The 21,158-nt window shown below is 38.5% G+C and overlaps 1 protein-coding gene across 2 annotated transcripts in view; it reads right to left on the reverse strand.

The window, feature by feature from the left end:
• Positions 1-21,158, reverse strand: part of LOC107675612 (voltage-gated potassium channel subunit beta-1-like) — a 116,559-nt gene that overhangs the window by 48,989 nt on the left and 46,412 nt on the right. For both annotated transcript variants that reach the window (XM_016470017.1, XM_016470016.1), the window contains exons 2-3: positions 21,084-21,127; positions 4,590-4,627 (exon numbers count right to left, since the gene is read on the reverse strand). In XM_016470017.1, coding sequence (XP_016325503.1) covers positions 4,590-4,627; positions 21,084-21,127 — 82 coding nt within the window. The remainder of the gene's footprint in view (positions 1-4,589; positions 4,628-21,083; positions 21,128-21,158) is intronic.

Raw genomic sequence — 21,158 nt, forward strand, 5'->3', positions numbered from 1 at the left:
CCTCATTATACGGTGGCCGTCTCTCTCATTATACAGTGCCCGTCTCTCCTCAGTGCCCTCAGGAGATCGATCTTCCAACCCTGCCACCTATGGTGCTTCAGGGCGCAGCAGTCTCCAGCGAGCGCTTCTCTCAGTCACCGCCCGGAAAACGTAGCGGTACTAAGAGGCTCGCTACCTCTTCGAAGGTTTCTAGAGCAGCTAGTTCGGCCGTTCCTTGCCGGTCCGCCGCTTCAGGGCACCGGCCTAGCCACTCTAAGTGCACCAGAGGCCAGTCTCGAGAGACTGGTTCCCTTAGTAGGTCACCTGGCGGTGTGGGACCCCCTGCCAAGCATGTCTCATTGGGTCCTGCCCCGAGCAGGCTCTGGTTCTATCAGTCTAGTCTTCCTAGGAGATGATGCGGGTCTGAGGACCATCGTTTTCAATAGGAGACTTCAGTTAAGAGAGTCCTGATGCCATGGCTCAGGACTTCGGAGGGCATGCCCCTCTCGAGAGACTGATTCCCTTAGTAGACCTTTTTGGCAGCGTGGAAACTTCTGCCAAATGTGTCTCAATGGGTCCTGCACACTGTAGAAAGAGGCTACCGAATCAGTTCGGTTCTCCTCCGCCTCATTTCAACGAGGTCATTCCCACTCTGGTGGCCCCCGAGCAGGCTCTGGTAATGGAACAAGAAGTTAACACTCTCTTGAGGAAGGAGGCTTTCGAGGTTGTCCCTCCTCTCGACAGACAGTCTGGGTTCTACAGCCGGTACTTCATTGTTCCAAAGAAGGATGGATGTTCATGAGGTTTGTGTTTGGGGGCAAAAGCTTACCAGATTCTTCCGTTTGGCCTTGAACTCTCACCCCGCACTTTCACGAAGTGTGTGGATGCTGCTCTGGCTCCTCTGTGACTCCAGGGCATCCACATACTCAACCACATCGACGATTGGTTGACACTAGCTCAATCGGAGCAGATGGCGGTTCGGCATCGAGATGTCGTTCTCGCTCACATGAAAGAGCTGGGATTAAGATTTAACGCCAAGAAAAGTGTGCCTTTTACGCACACCGCCTACTTTGTCAGGTGCCTACCTGCATTCTGCGCCACTCCTGGCTCCTTTCTCTTGCCTTAGCTGTGCTCTTCCACACTAGGCAGGGATTTGTAAGTCTGGCCACATGGGCATACTCGTTCCCAAAGCGTTTTCCGATGCAGCTCGGGTTCCTGAAGGGGAACGTCTCCAGTTTACGAATGTAGCCATGGTTCCCCGAGGGAACGAGACGCTGCGTCTCAGTGCCATACTTCCGGCATCCCTCTGAGCGCTTGCTTCATTCCTAGAAGCTGACGCCGGTTCCACCGCACGTGCTTTTATAGCTTCCTGGGCGCAACGTCACCCGCCCATGACGTCTCGCCCATCTATGGGACTGGTTTCATATGTGATTCAGAGCATGGTCACGCTGGGGGAGTTCCCAAAGCGTTTCCGACGCAGCGTCTCGTTCCCTCGGGAACCATGTTTATTTACATGTGATTTAGAGTGTGGTCACACTGAAGGCGTTCCCAAAGCGTTTTCCGACGCAGCGTCTCGTTCCCTCGGGGAACCATGGTTACATTCGTAACCTGGAGACGTTTTCTGGTACGCAAAACAAGTACTTTAAAGGAATTCCTTAGCTTATTGCCATTATGTGGCAGCCAACAACAGTACAGCTTAAACGGGTCATCGGATGCAAAATTCACTTTTGTTGTTGTTTGAACATAAATGTGTGTTGGAAGAGTGTGTACACATCCACCCTATAAAGATAAAAATACACCCAGTGTTTTTTTTTTAATCCCTATTTTAAATCCCCTTTCTCAAATCAGGCTGTTCTGAGATTCCTGTCAGAATGACGTAGTTCTGCACAGGACCCTCCCACGGTATTGATTGACAAGGCCGTCTTACCTTAGACCCAGTGTTGCCAAGTCCGTGGTTTCCCTGTGGAATTGGGATTGTGTTTCATGTCCGTGGGTTGAAGCGACCCCAATAACATGATATTTAGCCCCTAAAATGCGAATTTTATCAGGGAAACCCGCCAAAACACGTGTATTTTATCCCCCGAAACGCATTTTTTATCGGGGGACCCCCCTCGAAACGCGATTGGGCTAGTTTTGAGTAGCAATTGGGCGGGTTTTGTTGTTAAAACCTGGCAACCCTGCTTAGACCCACCCTGAGTGAGCTGTGAGCTGTCCTCCATTGTGCCAACTCCGGTGCAGGGGAAGACAAGAATGAAGCGATTGAGATGTTTTGTTGTTGGATGTAATAATGAACATAGCCGTCATCATTTACTCCCAACATCTGAGCCACTGAAGACGCAGAGGATTAATGTTACTTTCGTTTTTGTAGGGGATGTGCTGATCCCCGATCTGCCTAAATGCTTTTAAGTTCGCGCGAATAATTCGTGATCCAGCTTCATCTACAGAAGAAGTGAGTATAAGGTTTTTTTTATGAATCTTTGCAAATCGCCTTTCCTAATAATGTGCTAGTTAGCCAGTTTTGCGGCTGAAGTTTACAGTCTGCTCGTCACCCCACAGAAGAGTGGGGCGGGGTGAGCAGAGCTCATTAGCATTTAAAGCAACATGGACTAGAACAGCGTGCTGAAAACAGAGCTGATTTTGACAGGGTAAAAAGGGTTTTTTGCACTACCATTGAGAAATTTTAACCAAAGAATGTTATAGATTTTTCATCAAGACCCTAAAGAATCATATCAACTTGTGGAAAATGGGCATCCGATGACCCCTTTAACCCTCCGCACATATTTATATTTAGTTATATTGAAAATGTTTCAATTCAGTCTATCTTTTTTACCCCATTTTAACATGGATTTCTATGGAGACCGGCCATAGATGTCGGGAAAGATGGCGGAAAGCAGCGGCGGAACATAATATCCGTGTTCTGATTGCTCAGATCGCCTGTCAATCAAGCTCTTTGCGAACGGTCAATTGCGTGTCCAGGAACGCAGTGGAATATTCTGGTCTACTTTCTCAGGTTTGGCTCCAGTATATTGCATAAATGCAAAAAAGACTAATAGGCCATATGCCTAACAATAAATATTCAATTAACGTGTCCATCAAAGCGTTTTTAGCCAGCTGAAAAATGCCAGGTGCTCTTCTGAAAACGGCCAGCTGGTGATGCTTGAGAATGCTTTGGTGGCACAGCATTTTTCGCTTTGAGACGCTTTGCTAAGACTAGGAATATCCACGGCAGTAACGTATTACTAGTATCTCATTTTGAAGAATATTACTGAATATAAAAATGCAGTAACCATAAATATGAACTTCTCTATTGTTGTTCAGTTGTCGGTGTAGTATTTGTCCCGCCCCTCCTCCATTGATTGGACGGCTGGGTAAAATGTGACAGTGAAGCGCTGCGTTTTACCCAAAGCTAAACAATTTATCAACAAAAACAAAACAACAACAAAAAACAAACAAACAACAAAACAGAGCAAACGAACTTGTAAAATATTATAATGGCAGTGCATCAAAATTCAGTGTCATCAGTTTGCCAAAAAGAACACAGAACGTTGTACGCACCATTTACACCTGGTAAGGAGCAGGTGTACATTTCTTTTGTACTAACTAACATTTTGAAAATACGAACACTTTCATGAATCTGAAAATTTACGTCAGAATAGCTTTACGAATGATTTACACAAAAATTGGTTCTGCTCGCGTTTCATGAATGAGGTCCAATGTCTTGGATTATCTGTGTCATTCTTTTTTCAGTGAGGTAATCAAATAAAGCTCAAATATAAGGGCTGGTGTTCAATTCACAGCCATGTGTGATCATCTGTACAAGTGGACCTGAGAGAAGAGCAGTTTTCACAGTGTAGCCTCGCATTTAATACAAACGTCAACTCTACTTCATTTAACAGAAGCCTTTTAACACTTCCTTTAATCCTCTTCCTATTACTTCCACACACACTTTTACACTCCAAGAGTGTTACTCACACAAAGTGCTAACATAAAGTCCTGATTCAGACATTGCCCTCTGACACTTCAATGCCTCAGAGAAAGCAAATTCCTTATGACGGCAGAGAAACAAACTGCCCTGTCACTCTATGTTAGGAGTCCAGTCAGATCGACTCAGATAACCGGACGCTGAGTCATTCCGCTGCCGAAGGGAGGTGAAAACTGTGTGTGTGTGCATATTTAGGACGGGGTGATGATTCCAACATTTCATGCTCTATCTCTCGACAACCAGCACAGAAAGGAAGGGGCTGTTTGACCACAGAGACTGAGGACATTTTAACCCTTCCATCGAGGCAGAAGGACAGCAGGCTGTTTTATATGAACTTGCATGCCCTCAGAAGCAAATTATCATCCTCACTTGTCCTCCAGTTTGATGCGACTGTCCCTTCCACAACATCTGCGTCTGTGTGTGTTGTACGTTTTACACAACTTCTAGAACAAAATGTCAGGGCCTCTTGCATCATGTGCGCTCACACACAGACATGTATTTGCCATCTGCAGGCTTTTCTTGTCACTCTTGCTGTTATTTTCACTATGCTCTGATACATACATACATTCATCATACATTCATTGCTTCAGGTAAGTGCAGTGAAGAAAGCAGAACAATTTTCACTTACTTCATCTGAAATCTGTCCTCCAAATGTCACCCATGTGCCTGTAAATGAAAAAGAAAAAGAATATTAAGTGTTGAATTGTGATATTTCTTGCAAAAGCACTTTGGTCTCATTTAATGACCGTTTGATTATTACTTAGAGAGCAAAAAGCAGAGGACCTAACTATGCAATTAAGCAGCCAATTCTTTTTCGACCTTTAAGATTTCCATGTGTGGTGCGGCTGAACATGTATAAATTACGGGTTGCCAAATGTGAAATAATAATGCTGCAAATAATGGCCAGTTGTGCCATATTTCACTCAAAGAAGCTTTAAAAAAGTAATTTTCCAATGACATTAATATAAATTATGGCTTGCCACATAACACTATGGCAATTCCACAGCTTATATACTGTATAGTAACAATCTCAAACTTAAAGGGATAGTTCACCCAAAAATGAAAATTCTATCATTAATTACTCACCCTCATGTTGTTCCAAACCTGTAAGACCTTCGTTCATCTTCGGAACACAAATTAAGATATTTTTGATGCATTCCAAGAGCTCTCTGACCAGTAGCGGTTTTTGGCACGGGCGAACCGTGCAGGGTGGCATTTTTTCATGATACAAGGGGGGCGGCACGAGCAGTTAAAAAAAATAATAAAAACTTCTGCGCCGCCGCCACGAAGCGATTTTCTATTATCTATCATTTCACTGTGTGGGGAATTGGCAAATTGGCGCCCCTGCTTGCTGAGAAGGTGCCGTGCACAGAAGCTGTGTGAATAGATACATTGCATTGAATGGGAATATTAATTTATGGCCATTTTATCCACATATTGCATAAAGTAAAATGATGTATCAATTCATTCCATTATATCTTTCATAACATAGTTGAGAATCATCTTTATATAAATTTTGGTTAAAAAAAAATCCTGAAACCCAAAAAGTTATTGGTGATTGAAAAAAAATCCCATTGTTTTTGCCTATACATATAATTTCATGTCATTTTATTTTTTAAACAACTGAATCCTAGTGTCCACTACAGAGGACATAGCATAACATATGAATAAAATATTATTTTTCAAAAATGTTTTTTTACCATTTGTTTCTTATGCTCTAAACAATGTGATGACATGAAAAAAATGTAAAAATTCAATTGCAATTTCAGGGGCACTTCTAAAATATTGAGCATCCTCTGCCACTGGTCAGGATGAGCCAACCACCTCCCCCGCTACACAGGCCTCTTCTGGAATGGTCTCGACCCTTCAGGATGAGCTACCATCTATGTCTTCAGCTACACATATGTCTCCACAAATATCTCCACAAATATCTGATATTGAGGATGAAGAGCTGAGGTCCACAAAGCGCCACTTATCATATGAATCACATGATGAGCCTTTCAGTGGTGCACTTAGGAAGTTGGAGGTTGGATTCTTCAACGTTGTCGTTGATGCAGCCACGTCAGCCATCAAGGAGAGATTTTCCACATTGGAAAATGTGGGAAAGAAATTCGGGGTTTTGACAAATTTCCCAAGTCTTGCAGATGAGGAGCTGGCAGAGCAATGCGAGGCACTAGGCACCACACTGCACTTTAAGGGGCACTCTGATTTGGACAGTAGAGAGCTTGTGCAGGAAATTAAGAACTTCCCTGACCTGCCATCAAAGACCATGAGCCTCCTTGAGCTTATCACTTTTATGCATGATAAGGATCTATCGGAGATCTACCCCAACTTTTGGACTGCTCTCAGGATTGCACTTACTCTGCCAGTCACTGTGGCTCAAGCATAGAGGAGCTTTTCAAAACTAAAGTTGATCAAGTCGTACCTGAGGTCAACCATGTCCCAGGAACGGCTCACTGGCCTTGCCGTCATCAGTATCAATCACTCAATAGGGGAGCAGATTTCATACGATGACATCATTGATGATTTTGCATCAAGGAAGGCCAGAAAGGTCAGGTTTTAGTTTTAGTTTGTGTTTTCTGTTCTTAGTGCAATAGTGTAATAATTAGATTCTCTTTAGTGTGTTTTCACATTTGTGTGATGAAGGAGTTGTGCTAGTTTTTTATATATCTGATTGTATATATTTTTGGCACATATAGTGTATATTTATTTAAGTTCTGATAACTTATACTGTCATATTTTGTGCAGAATTGTGTTCATTGTCTTTTGGCAATGTCTCGCCCAGGGTGTAATTCAATGTAGAACCGCCACTGTCTCTGACCCTCCCGTACACAGCAAGAATCCTTACATGATCAAGGCTCAGAAACGTAACAAGGACATCGTTAAAATAATCCATGTGATATCAGTGGTATGAGAATACTTTTTGTGCGCAAAGAAAACAAAAATAATTTATTCAACAATTCGTCTCCTCCGCATCACCCTATACCACCATTTTGGAGAATATCACATATACGTAAACAACATATGCAGCGTATGTACGCGGATATGTTGTTTACATTCAGATCAAAGCGTAAACAACGTATACCGCATATCCGTGCTGCAGACACAGAACAGCATACGTTGTTTACGTATGTGATACTCTCCAAACATTATTATTTTTTTCTTTTGCGCACAAAAAATATTCTCGGCCTTGATTGTGTAAGGATCCTTGCTGTCTATGGGAGGTTCAGAGATCTCTCGGGATGCATCAAAAATATCTTAATTTGTGTTCCAAAGATGAACGAAGGTCTTACAGGTTTGGAACAACATGAGGGTGAGTAATTAATGACAGAATTTTCATTTTTGGGTGGACTATCCCTTTAAGCTAAAAAGATGCCATTACAACAATATCCTTTTTAATTGTTTCAATGCAATTCAATTCAAATACCATTGTATTTTTAATTCACACAAACACTAAACACCATCATGGTAACACATGATACTGTAATAATGCAATAATTGTTAATTTAACAACATTAGATGTAAGATAAAACCCTAATGTACACAACTGATGAGAAAAAAAATAAATAAAAAACATCAAAGAACGAAAAAACATCAGATGTGAAGTGTCATGCAGAGAATTCTGGGAATGGCAATTTACGTTTTTTTCACTGTAAATTATACGACTTGTTCTTTTTCACTTCTAAAAACCATAATTTTAACATGTTTTACTGTAAAGTTACATCAAATGTAATTACAGTTATTCACTGTATATAGTACGAAAACTTATTGTTAACCAATTAATAGGTTTTTACTATAGCATTTTACAGTTTTTACTATTAAAATCACAATCATTTTTTACAGTGTGTGAGTTTGCTCTTACTGTATATACCAAGATTCTGCTTCTCTCTATTTCCCAAGTGGTAAAGGTGACATGCATAATAACTGTCTCAGTTCATTTAATGCAAACCCTACCGTCTACTAAACTGTACGCACTTTTACCTTTAACATTTACATTTCATTAGATTGGAACATTTAAATTTATATTTAATATTTATAATCAAAACCTTCAAAATATTTACTCAACCCCAAATGTATTAAAAAGCATGACATTTGGAAATGGCACAATCTCTCCTAAAGCGCGATCAGGCTAATTATGTTGCAACTCCAGCTGAATTATGGATCTGCTGTTTTTAGCCGGTTACACTCTCCAGAAGTGGGAACCTACAGCGGAGAAGCTTTACCTATTTCTAACAGCAGCAGATTCAGAGAAAATACTCCAAAGAGCTGTAAATCCAGGGCAGCAGAACAGAAGTTACAAGCTCAGCCAACAGAGCTTATAAATAGCAGCTGCTATCTGACTCAGACATGTAATTCTGCTGTGGTTTGACAGTGGAGAAGACCCCGAATTTACGGCACATTGCTTATGAAGCACCAGGATATTGGGAAATGTTCTGCACCTCTGTGGCTGTTACGCTATGAGTTTTAATGAGGGATGGAGATCTATTTTAGCGTGGGGAATTATCATAACTTTATTCTTGCCCACTCACTCACTGCTGCAGTGGGGTCAAGTAAAGCTGTCCTATATTTATTCGCACTCTTCTACAAAATGCTGCTGACATCAGCAACCATCTTCCTATTTCTAGATGTCCCAATAGGTGGTTTTAGGAAAGCAAAGCAGTTATGTATGGCATTTATACTCCAGTACTCCACTGTGGGTGGCATTTCTATTTCAAACCAATGTGATTTACTTTCTTCTGTTGAACACAAAAGGAAATACCTTGAAAAACTGTTACTCTTTTTAACACAGTTATAAAAAGGATGCAGAAGCACCATAAAATGATCTTACAACTATCATAATAGCAATCCAAATGACTTGTGTGCTATGTTCTGATGATATACAATAGCTTTGGCTGGTTTACATTGTTATTTACTGATGATATTCAATATTCTCCTCCAATGAGCTGTTTACCAAATGACTTGATCATTGAGTTGAACTTGAGAACCTGATTAGTCTGATTCATCTTTCAGAGCAACTTTGAAATGCATCAACTGATTCACTGAAACGATGAAGAATGAATCTTTCATGAATGGACAAACTACTTTTTTTTCGCATGTCTGCCAATTTGCATCTGTTCTTTGCACAAAGCTACTGAATGACTTGGACATATGAATCACATTTGTGATACTTTATGGCGTTTGTCTGATTATTATTTTTTAATGTTACATTTCGGAAGCTGACAGCCCCAGTCACTGTCATTATATTACAAGAAGTGCATATGATATTCTTAAAAAAAACAAAAACAAAAAACACTTTGTGTTCCACTAAAGAAAGTCACAATGAGGGAGACACGAGGGAGAATAAACCCTGACAGAAATTACATTCTATAGGTAAACATCCTTAATCTTGATTAAAAAATTTATTTATTTTTTTATCCTTGCAGAAGTCTAAAGTTAAAGGAATTTCTCACAGGATAAGAATTATTACTTCCACAAATCAAGAACAAAACCACCAATCACTTCTATCTAGGGTTTCTTAATCATTTGTAATGTGGGGTTTGGTGTTTGGGTGTTCATGTTCATGTTTTCCGTGTCTTTTATTTTGGAGTTTAGTCATGGTCCCTGTTTGTGTCATGCTTCCCTTGCCCTCTTGTCTTCATGCTATTGGTTCCTCTGTTCATTGTGTCATGTTCTGGTTGGTAGTCTTAGTCATGTGTCTTGTTCGCCATTGGTTTGTTCATGTCATGTGACCCTATAGTCTGCTATAAGTAGCCCTCATGTTGCCATTGTCTTTTGTTGTGTATTGATGTTGTAACCCGCTGTCGGTGAGTCTAGTCTGTTCATGCCTCGTCAAGTCTGTTCATATCAAGTCAAGTCTGTTCATATCAAGTCAAGTCTGTTCATATCAAGTCAAGTCTGTTCATATCAAGTCAAGTCTGTTCATATCAAGTCAAGTCTGTTCATATCAAGTCAAGTCTGTTCATATCAAGTCAAGTCTGTTCATATCAAGTCAAGTCTGTTCATATCAAGTCAAGTCTGTTCATATCAAGTCAAGTCTGTTCATATCAAGTCAAGTCTGTTCATATCAAGTCAAGTCTGTTCATATCAAGTCAAGTCTGTTCATATCAAGTCAAGTCTGTTCATATCAAGTCAAGTCTGTTCATATCAAGTCAAGTCTGTTCATATCAAGTCAAGTCTGTTCATATCAAGTCAAGTCTGTTCATATCAAGTCAAGTCTGTTCATATCAAGTCAAGTCTGTTCATATCAAGTCAAGTCTGTTCATATCAAGTCAAGTCTGTTCATATCAAGTCAAGTCTGTTCATATCAAGTCAAGTCTGTTCATATCAAGTCAAGTCTGTTCATATCAAGTCAAGTCTGTTCATATCAAGTCAAGTCTGTTCATATCAAGTCAAGTCTGTTCATATCAAGTCAAGTCTGTTCATATCAAGTCAAGTCTGTTCATATCAAGTCAAGTCTGTTCATATCAAGTCAAGTCTGTTCATATCAAGTCAAGTCTGTTCATATCAAGTCAAGTCTGTTCATATCAAGTCAAGTCTGTTCATATCAAGTCAAGTCTGTTCATATCAAGTCAAGTCTGTTCATATCAAGTCAAGTCTGTTCATATCAAGTCAAGTCTGTTCATATCAAGTCAAGTCTGTTCATATCAAGTCAAGTCTGTTCATATCAAGTCAAGTCTGTTCATATCAAGTCAAGTCTGTTCATATCAAGTCAAGTCTGTTCATATCAAGTCAAGTCTGTTCATATCAAGTCAAGTCTGTTCATATCAAGTCAAGTCTGTTCATATCAAGTCAAGTCTGTTCATATCAAGTCAAGTCTGTTCATATCAAGTCAAGTCTGTTCATATCAAGTCAAGTCTGTTCATATCAAGTCAAGTCTGTTCATATCAAGTCAAGTCTGTTCATATCAAGTCAAGTCTGTTCATATCAAGTCAAGTCTGTTCATATCAAGTCAAGTCTGTTCATATCAAGTCAAGTCTGTTCATATCAAGTCAAGTCTGTTCATATCAAGTCAAGTCTGTTCATATCAAGTCAAGTCTGTTCATATCAAGTCAAGTCTGTTCATATCAAGTCAAGTCTGTTCATATCAAGTCAAGTCTGTTCATATCAAGTCAAGTCTGTTCATATCAAGTCAAGTCTGTTCATATCAAGTCAAGTCTGTTCATATCAAGTCAAGTCTGTTCATATCAAGTCAAGTCTGTTCATATCAAGTCAAGTCTGTTCATATCAAGTCAAGTCTGTTCATATCAAGTCAAGTCTGTTCATATCAAGTCAAGTCTGTTCATATCAAGTCAAGTCTGTTCATATCAAGTCAAGTCTGTTCATATCAAGTCAAGTCTGTTCATATCAAGTCAAGTCTGTTCATATCAAGTCAAGTCTGTTCATATCAAGTCAAGTCTGTTCATATCAAGTCAAGTCTGTTCATATCAAGTCAAGTCTGTTCATATCAAGTCAAGTCTGTTCATATCAAGTCAAGTCTGTTCATATCAAGTCAAGTCTGTTCATATCAAGTCAAGTCTGTTCATATCAAGTCAAGTCTGTTCATATCAAGTCAAGTCTGTTCATATCAAGTCAAGTCTGTTCATATCAAGTCAAGTCTGTTCATATCAAGTCAAGTCTGTTCATATCAAGTCAAGTCTGTTCATATCAAGTCAAGTCTGTTCATATCAAGTCAAGTCTGTTCATATCAAGTCAAGTCTGTTCATATCAAGTCAAGTCTGTTCATATCAAGTCAAGTCTGTTCATATCAAGTCAAGTCTGTTCATATCAAGTCAAGTCTGTTCATATCAAGTCAAGTCTGTTCATATCAAGTCAAGTCTGTTCATATCAAGTCAAGTCTGTTCATATCAAGTCAAGTCTGTTCATATCAAGTCAAGTCTGTTCATATCAAGTCAAGTCTGTTCATATCAAGTCAAGTCTGTTCATATCAAGTCAAGTCTGTTCATATCAAGTCAAGTCTGTTCATATCAAGTCAAGTCTGTTCATATCAAGTCAAGTCTGTTCATATCAAGTCAAGTCTGTTCATATCAAGTCAAGTCTGTTCATATCAAGTCAAGTCTGTTCATATCAAGTCAAGTCTGTTCATATCAAGTCAAGTCTGTTCATATCAAGTCAAGTCTGTTCATATCAAGTCAAGTCTGTTCATATCAAGTCAAGTCTGTTCATATCAAGTCAAGTCTGTTCATATCAAGTCAAGTCTGTTCATATCAAGTCAAGTCTGTTCATATCAAGTCAAGTCTGTTCATATCAAGTCAAGTCTGTTCATATCAAGTCAAGTCTGTTCATATCAAGTCAAGTCTGTTCATATCAAGTCAAGTCTGTTCATATCAAGTCAAGTCTGTTCATATCAAGTCAAGTCTGTTCATATCAAGTCAAGTCTGTTCATATCAAGTCAAGTCTGTTCATATCAAGTCAAGTCTGTTCATATCAAGTCAAGTCTGTTCATATCAAGTCAAGTCTGTTCATATCAAGTCAAGTCTGTTCATGTCAAGTCACGGATTATTGTTTGGATGTTTGGATCACACTGTAAATAAACTGCACTTGGGTTCTCACTTCAACTCGCCTTCAGTGGACTGATTCGTTACATCATTATACGGTTAATATCAGTAAACCGTTTCGTTTCTATATTGTGTTTAACTTAAGCTAAGGGTAGAAATGTCAAATGCAGATAAAAGGCAAGGTCATTTTTAAGAGGACAAGAAGAGGGGGAGAAGGCCAGCGGGTCAGTTACATGCAGGGACTGTGCCGATGGCAAGAGTGAAATTGTGAAAACAAAAGAGCAAATTAACTCTCACTAGAAGTCAGATATATGACGGGCAAAGCAAACATGTCACTTATGGGTACGACTGACAGTGCTTTGAGCAATAAGAGTCTTTCACACACAAACAAACTCAACATTTCAGAAGCAGAGGCTGACAGGAGGACACATATAAATATATTTTGCACTTGCTTTTCAGAGTGCAGAAGCATTTGAATAAAACAACTCATTTTATCCAAATAGATCCTGAATGAACTACCTGAACAGTTCAATTTCATATCCTTGACCTTGATACTCACAGCATTTATAATTGAACAGACTATATCATCCATCTGATTGACACCGCAGCTTTGGGCAGCATGTATAAGGTCAGTATGACTGTGCAGAAACTCATTGTTAATGCTAAGTGTCCTCTTCCTCTCTCTCACTCTTCCTCTCAAGGTACATTAGTATTTTGTTCCAGCAGCCTGGATGTCTCAGCTTTAAAATGTTAATAGTCTGGTGTTAACCTTCTCTGTCCGATTTTTTTTTCTTTGTGCAGACTGAATAATTTTGATGGGTTTTCAGATAAAGACTCTTTTGAGAGTTCCTTCAAAATGACCCTTGAAAAATGAGGTGAGAATGAACTAAAGTGAAAACAGTCCAGAGTTAAATACTGAGTATTGACTTCACTCATATTCGCTGAAGGTTTTGCCAATTTTGGTATAATATTGCAATAAAAAAATGTCAATTGTCAGTGTACAGATGTGTGAAGCTCACACGAAAGTCACTTTCAAACACAGAAGCTTTCTGTTGGTCAACACGGTGCATTTGAGTGAGCAACTTGAACTCAAACTAAATCTGAGTGGAGAATATTTTTGCCTTCACATGAATCTCCCAATCGCATGGATTCCTGTTGAAACGATTGGATTTCACCCACAAAAATTTACAGTGCAATGACGGCATCTTTAAACTCAGAGCTCACATGAAAGATCAATATATTTTCAGTGTCACACTTAACACATTCAGGTACTATGGTATTTAAGTTTTACACCAAGGTAAGCACACCATGGTACTACTATGGTACAGTACATGTTTAAAAACATGGTACAACATTGTTTTTGGTACTTTTTAGTGAATGTTAACAAACATGCATTACATTTCTGACTAAATATATAGTCTTACAGTATATAGATTGGTATCTGAATCAATCAATGTCATTCAAGGGTCATTGATTGGCTGAATTTCATACTTTATACCTGTGTATGTTGTTTCTCATCTAATTAACACAGGAACTCAGTCTGATGCCAAACACATTCATCCTTATCCTGCCGTGAATCAGTCTTGGGCATGACTGAGCTCCTGAATGCTACATCACATTCAAATCCCCTGCTGTTAGGCAGATCCATACACAGCTAATGTGGATTACATATGGATTACTGTTTTATACTGCATTCTAGAAACATCATAACAGTGGTGGTCAACCTATTAGGTCCTGTCTCCTGGGGGGCCTCAGTTTACCAAGCTGCATAGATAGAGAGTGTAAAGCTAAGAAACGCTTATAATATGTTTATATGGTATAATATGTTTAAATGAATCAGTTTGATAGGGAATTCCATAGCTTCTCAGGGATAATATTGTTCATTACCGCTGGTGTAGGATCAATTTCCACATTGGAAATTGACATTTTATTGAAATGTAATTTCTGTTATTGCAAAGCTGAATTTTTAGCAGCCATTATTTCAGTTTTCACAGTGTCACATGAGCCTTTAGAAATCATTCTAATATGCTGATTTGGTGCTCAAGAAACATTTATTATTATTATCAATGTTGAAAACAGATCTGAAAGTAGAAAGAACAGCATTTATTGATTGATTGATTTTTCTTACTCCAAACTATATATAGTTTAGAAAATGTGTGTGTGTACATACTGTACACCCTCACAGTCAACTTCACACTCTATCATAACTAGATCCCACACTGTAATGACTCAAAATCAAAGTAAATTAACCAGCGGAAAAAAAAAAACCTTTTAAAGAAGGCTCGCTACACTGGATTTTACCCCATTTCCCAAAAACATTTCATACCGATACTGGCAAAAGAGTGCCAAATCAGGCAGGACCAGCACTGTCTCAGAAATGCCAAAAAAAATTGTTGTACTGCACTTCAAGTCTGTTTAACCTAAGCCCGAGGGATGTGATTACAAGAGCAGAATGACAAAACTTTTACGGTGATGAAATTCTGAGGTGTTTACAGAAATAAACGTTTCTGAACCTGTGAATATTTTTTATGAGTGTCGTTTTGAGGTGAGTAGGCTTTCTCCTCAGGGTGTGGGAACTGATCCAAAGGCCAATGTAAGAAAGAATCAAAAGTTTCTTTTTTGTGTACACACAAAGGCACACACATACTCATAGTGATCTTATTGCTTAGAGACAAACCTTGAATTTACTTTTAAAAAAAAACACTTTACAACGACATCCAATTGGCAGAATTGCTCAGATTCAATCAATCAGCTGATGGCAACAAGGAACAAATAACCTGGGAAAAGAAGTAAAAGTGAAAAAGAAACGCTGAGAGAAATATGGAGAATTGGATAACTTCTTTGTTCTCATTTCTGCCCATCTCATTAGCTTTGATTGCACTACATTAGGGAATTGCTAATATCCCCAAGTCTGTTTTGTGCTCAAAAAGGCCTACTACTACATCTTGCATATCTAAACATAATCAATAATGCGCTCACTGCTGACCTGGGGTGTGTTTCCGGTAGAATGATGTAACTTGGTGCTTAAAGGAACAGTTCACTCAAAAATGTAAAATCTGTTATCATTTACTCACCCTCAAGTTGTTCCAAACCTGTATGAATTTCTTCCTTCTGCTGAACACAAAGTAAGACATTTTGAAGAATAACGGCTGATGGTACCCATTGACTATGTAAAAAAAAAAAGTCGGCTACTGTTAAAAGTTTGGTTAACAGCGAATGACTGTCATTGATATTACATTCTTATATGTATCTAAGCCATTATACACTTTTAGGTAGGCTTGGCAGATTATTCGGAAATAAACACCCACTGCTATGATTGGTTAACAATTGTGTATGTTTGACAGCATACATCCTTCATAGGTGGACATTGATGTGAATTAGGTTATAAACACATAAATACTCAATACACATCAATCGATATGTAATAACAGACAAAGCAATAGTTAGAATAGATCACTTCACTTAACGAAAACAGTTACTCACATTTGTGTGGTGCGACATTACTGTCGGATCCAAAATAGTCGGCACAGCATCGTCTTTCAGTTTCTTTCTGAAAATATTGCATCTAATTGTGCCTTGTTTGTAAACCAATCCGCAGTAAAATGAAGTGAACAAATTACCAAGTTCTTACTAACGCGGTCTAGCACAAAATAAAGTTCATCAAATAAAGTTTATCGTTTGGTTTAATGAAAGGAAATGACATGACGTGTGGCCAAGTATGGTGCCCCATTACTCGGAATTTGTGCTCTACATTTACCCATCCAAGTGCACACACACAGCAGTGAGTAGTGAACAAACACACACACACACCTGTAGAGTTTCTGCATAGACCTGCATTTGCCAGTCTTGTCATTCACCTACTACGTGCGCAAATCAGTGGGCGGGGCTAAACAGGCAGTAATGTAGAAGAAGGCGTTGATCTTCTTCTGCTGAGGTGATGTTTAGCCACACTATTATGTCATAAAATGGCACATTCCAGAACCTGTCATTTTGGCTTCAATATAAGCTGTTTTTAGACTGACGAGAAAGTTTTGAGTTCTGAAACTTACAGAATGTTTTTATAGCACAATGACTTTTGATTTCAAGGAATTTTGATTTCTTAGTTCATGACCCCCTATTAAAAAGTAATATATTTAAAATACATTTATTTCATACTAAGTATAGTTCAAATTTATTAACATATTTAATGACAGATAACTCGAGACTTACTGATATAAAAATTATAATTAAACTTAATTTGGCATACTATATGTGCACAATGCACATTTCTTAATATTAAGCCTAAAATGTGTTTTAATGTCACTTTTGATGAGGATTGTATGATCTTTGAATAATATCAGTCTTTAAATGCTAAATATTTAAAGTGTACCAGAAGTATACTTGCAATAGTTCCACTTTAGCACAATGAAATATACTTCATTATATCTTTAATTGGACTTCAGCACTACTTCCGCACAATTAAAGTGCATTAATTACAAACTTAGTTGTTCCAATTGAGCAGATTTTAAGTATACCAGTTTAGTATACTAAAAGTACAATTTCATGGTATTTTATTAAGTACATAAATATGTTAATATATTTGTAGTATACTTAGCATAAATTAAATGTATTTCAAATGCATTTAAGTATATTTATTTTTCACTAGGGCTCTTTAAAAAACAGTTTTTCACCAAACAAAATAATTTCTTCTCAATGATTTCTTGTTCACCTTTCTGCAGGATAGTTTATTTGTTTATTATCAATAAATGAGCCTGCAACATAGTAAACTGAAACCACTCGGCGTTTAAAGAGAAAAAACAGAAGTTATTTTACAAAAATCATCAAATTGCAACAAAGCGGAAGGACACACACTATCCTCCGATCACCTGCGAGCTAGTTATGGAGATGGAAAAGGAGAATAAAACAAGACAGGAGCACTAAGGGGCAGCTTTAATATAGCCACATATTTATAATAAAATAAACTCGAACCATTAGTATAACTGCTTAATGCATTAGTATTAATGATCAATGCATTATAAAAATACTTTACAAATTGGTCCCTTTACTCCCCTGCACCGTTCACCTTCTCCCATGTTTCCTCCATCTCTGTACATCAATGTTGGTGGCCTTGTTTGTCTATTTACATCTACTAACGTCACATGTCTGCAAATTAAAAATTTTACTCCAATAAGGGGGAGAAGGGGGCGCGATGTGCAATGACGAATAACCCTACAGCACATTAATTATTGCATTGATTGGCTTTTACCTGCGAGCAGACAGTGTCAACAATATATTGGAAACAAACATCGACCATAAATGTAAAGAAACAAAGTTGCTTGTCAGGTTTTTCTTAACAAGCAACCATATTTTTCAAAATAAGCCCCAAAAAAAACGCAACCTGCGACCCGTGATTTTTTCAATGCGACTTTGCAAAAAAGAAGCCCAGAGTTGCGTAAAATTTGAGGACTTGGCAACTGTGGTTACATTACTAAGCTCGTCACTGATTCGTTTACTCAGATGGGGCCTCATTTATAAAATGTGCGTACGCACAGATTTGATGTTAGAGTGTGCGTACGCTAAAATCCACGGCAACGTTCATATTTATAAAAACGGTCTTTGACGTGGAAAACTACTTACCGCCACGTCAGGGTCTGCGCAGGCGTACGCACTTTTCCTTGTGGCAAAGTCGGAGTACTGCAGCTATTTGAACATCTAATCTGCAATAATAATAAAAGCGGTGTACGTGCAAGCACCGAATTCATCATCAACAACAAAGATGCAGTGTAAGAGATTAATTGTGCTGTGTAGTCAGATTTTTTATTAACGGGAGTTTTTTGCGAGATTAAACTTACCTTTTTAGTAGCCTAATGTTGAGAGTTCTTTACTCGCTTTCTGTACACAGTTTATTCCATGTTTTTATTATTATTTTACAAGAGAACTTGCGAAGTCTTGATTTACTACTAGTGCGTAAAATAGAAGAAAAAAAATGCATAAACACATCTCCGACTGTTTTGTCTGTGTAGCTATAAGAATAGGCCTATGTCGTGCAATAACGGTTTTTAATAGCCTATATTCTATTCAATAACATTGTTAAAGGGGTCATATGATGCGATTTAAATTTTTCCTTTCTCTTTGGAGTGTTACAAGCTCTTGGTGCATAAAGAAGATCTGTAAAGTTGCAAAGACTAAAGTCTCAAATCCAAAGAGATATTCTTTATAAAAGAGTCAGCCACGCCTACCTAAAACGGCTCGTTCTAACACGCCCCCACATATCTACGTCACGATGTGGGAAGATTTGTATAACGCCGCCCAAATGTTCACGCAAAGAAAGAAGGTGTAACTTTTATTCTCGCTGTAGTATTGTTGCCGCCGCCACCGCCATGTCGTGAAGGCGCTGTGTGATTCGTTGTGAAAACAAAACTACTTTGTTTGGCCTTCCAAAAGAGGACGATATCGCTTCGTCATGCCTGGAGCTGATCCGTGCTGGTTGCTGAGGAAATACATCAACAGCGCTGTGGATCACCTGATCGGCTTTCACCGTGGACGAAGCGAAGTCCAGCCCGGGGTCGTCACATGTGGTTGCCGCAAGCCCTCCGGACGAGTGGACTACAATGCCGGCTGTTCTGACTCACAGATTGTAAGTACGTTTTTTATATTTTTTATATAAAGAATTTGCCACTGATGATTCAAGCGCGAGTTCTGGGCAGTGTAGAGTAGGGCTTGTTGTTTGTCATTCCTCCGATCACAAATGCAGACATGGTTTTATGTTTACGCGGCGCGATGCAATGCAACTTGCACGTACACCGCTTTTATTATTAAGCAACAAAGATGCAGTGTAAGAGATTAATTGTGCAGTGTAGTCAGATTCTTTATTAACCAGAGTTTTTGTGAAGATTAAACTGACCTTTTTAGTAGCCTTCTTTATTCGCTTTCTGTACACAGTTTATTCCATGGTTTTTTATTTAATTTTACAAGAGAACTTGCTAAGTCTTGATTTACTACTAATGCGTAAAATAGAAAAAAAAACATGCATAAACGCATCTCCGACTATTTTGTCTGTGTAGCCTTTAAGAATAGGCCTGTCGTCTAATATATCGGTTTTAATATATTCTATTCGATAACATTGTTAACTGTATTCATTTTCACAGAAGCAAAGCAGCAGATGTTATAAATAAAAAAAGACATCAGCCTTAAACTTTGTTTTTGTCATTTACATCAGTTATATTTGTATAAAATACACTATATATTTTTGTGTCAGTACATTAATGGCACATTTGAGCAGCATTAGTAAACTGTGTAGCCTAAATATAAAGAAATGCCAAATCAAATGCAGGTTTTTTCAGACCGGAGACCATAATCGTGTAATAATTAATTTTATTATGAAAGGAAATTCCAATTTTTCTTTCAATAATGTGTTTTTGTAAGTTTTGCAAAAATGTTGTGATATTAAACTTTTTATTAGTTGTCATAGCAAGTGATTTTAAAAGTAGGATGGCTCACTTTTTATAAGATGACTGTAATTAGGGGGCGTTTACAAGGCGGAGATCTGACACCAGGTCAACTGCGCACAATTTCAAGTTCATTTGCAATTGATAAATGTCACATCTGGAAGAGAGGCGTACGCACATGTTTTTGTGCGAACGTTCGTTTTCTCTGAATCGCACATTCGCACTTTTGAGAAATTATCTTAGAACAAATTTAGGACGGTTTATACGCAACATTTTATAAATGAGGTCACTGATTCGTTAAAAAACAGAGTTGTTCAGTGAACAAAATAATACATTCTAAATTAAACGTTCACCAATTTGTTCACCTAAAAGATTCATTCAGATTTGTGCACTAATTTGTTTAGTGACCCACTATTCAGGACAAGTTACATTATGAGTGAGTCTCTCTGATTAATTCACTCAACTGATGTGTTAAAAACAGATCATCCCTTTATATTTTTATGAAAATGTGTGCACATACAACTCTACCAAGCAGCAATGTTTTTCCCATTGTCTGTGACAGAATCAAAAAAAAAAAAAGCCTGCCACGCACCAGTTGTGAGCATACATGCTAGTTTTATTTTGGGCTCTGTCACTTTTTTATTGACAGACTGGTGGGAGAGAGAGAAAGAAGAACGGGATCATGACCAGACACAGGCTGGATTCAAACCTGCATCTCCTACATGAGCAACGCATTCCGAACTATTTATCTTCCTGGATATTTTTATATTTAGTAACATGCATACACGGTAGTGCTCATATTTTAAAAGACACACAAAGGCATATGGAGTCCCTGTAGTGTTGGCCTGCTTCACTCTGAAAGCTGAGTCTGCCTTTTGTCGTCTCGGAGGTACTGAAGCTGACTGGCCCACTCCAGTTACTGGAGTTCAGCTTTTGTAATTGCATTCATATATCCCACTGTTCAAGTCCCAGTCCTCCTTTCCCAGACATCAATAACCAGATTGTGTGTGTGTATGTGTGTGTGTGTGTGTTTGTGAAAGAGGGAAAATGCTAGAGAGAGTCAGCGTGGTGTCATGATTAAGGAACTGTTAAACAGAAACAAACTCTGCAAAAACTGTCTCTGCTTCTATCTGCTGATTTACTGCACCAAAAACATACAGCATATGGAAATATCTTTTTTTGATATAATGTAATACTCACCCAGACCGAGGCATGATACTCTCAATCCAGATTTCCCAAGGTTCCTAGACAGACAAGAGAGAGAGGGGGGGGGGG

The sequence above is a fragment of the Sinocyclocheilus anshuiensis genome, unplaced genomic scaffold (genome assembly GCF_001515605.1).
Source record: "Sinocyclocheilus anshuiensis isolate Anshui unplaced genomic scaffold, SAMN03320099.WGS_v1.1 scaffold2082, whole genome shotgun sequence".
NCBI lineage: Eukaryota > Metazoa > Chordata > Actinopteri > Cypriniformes > Cyprinidae > Sinocyclocheilus > Sinocyclocheilus anshuiensis.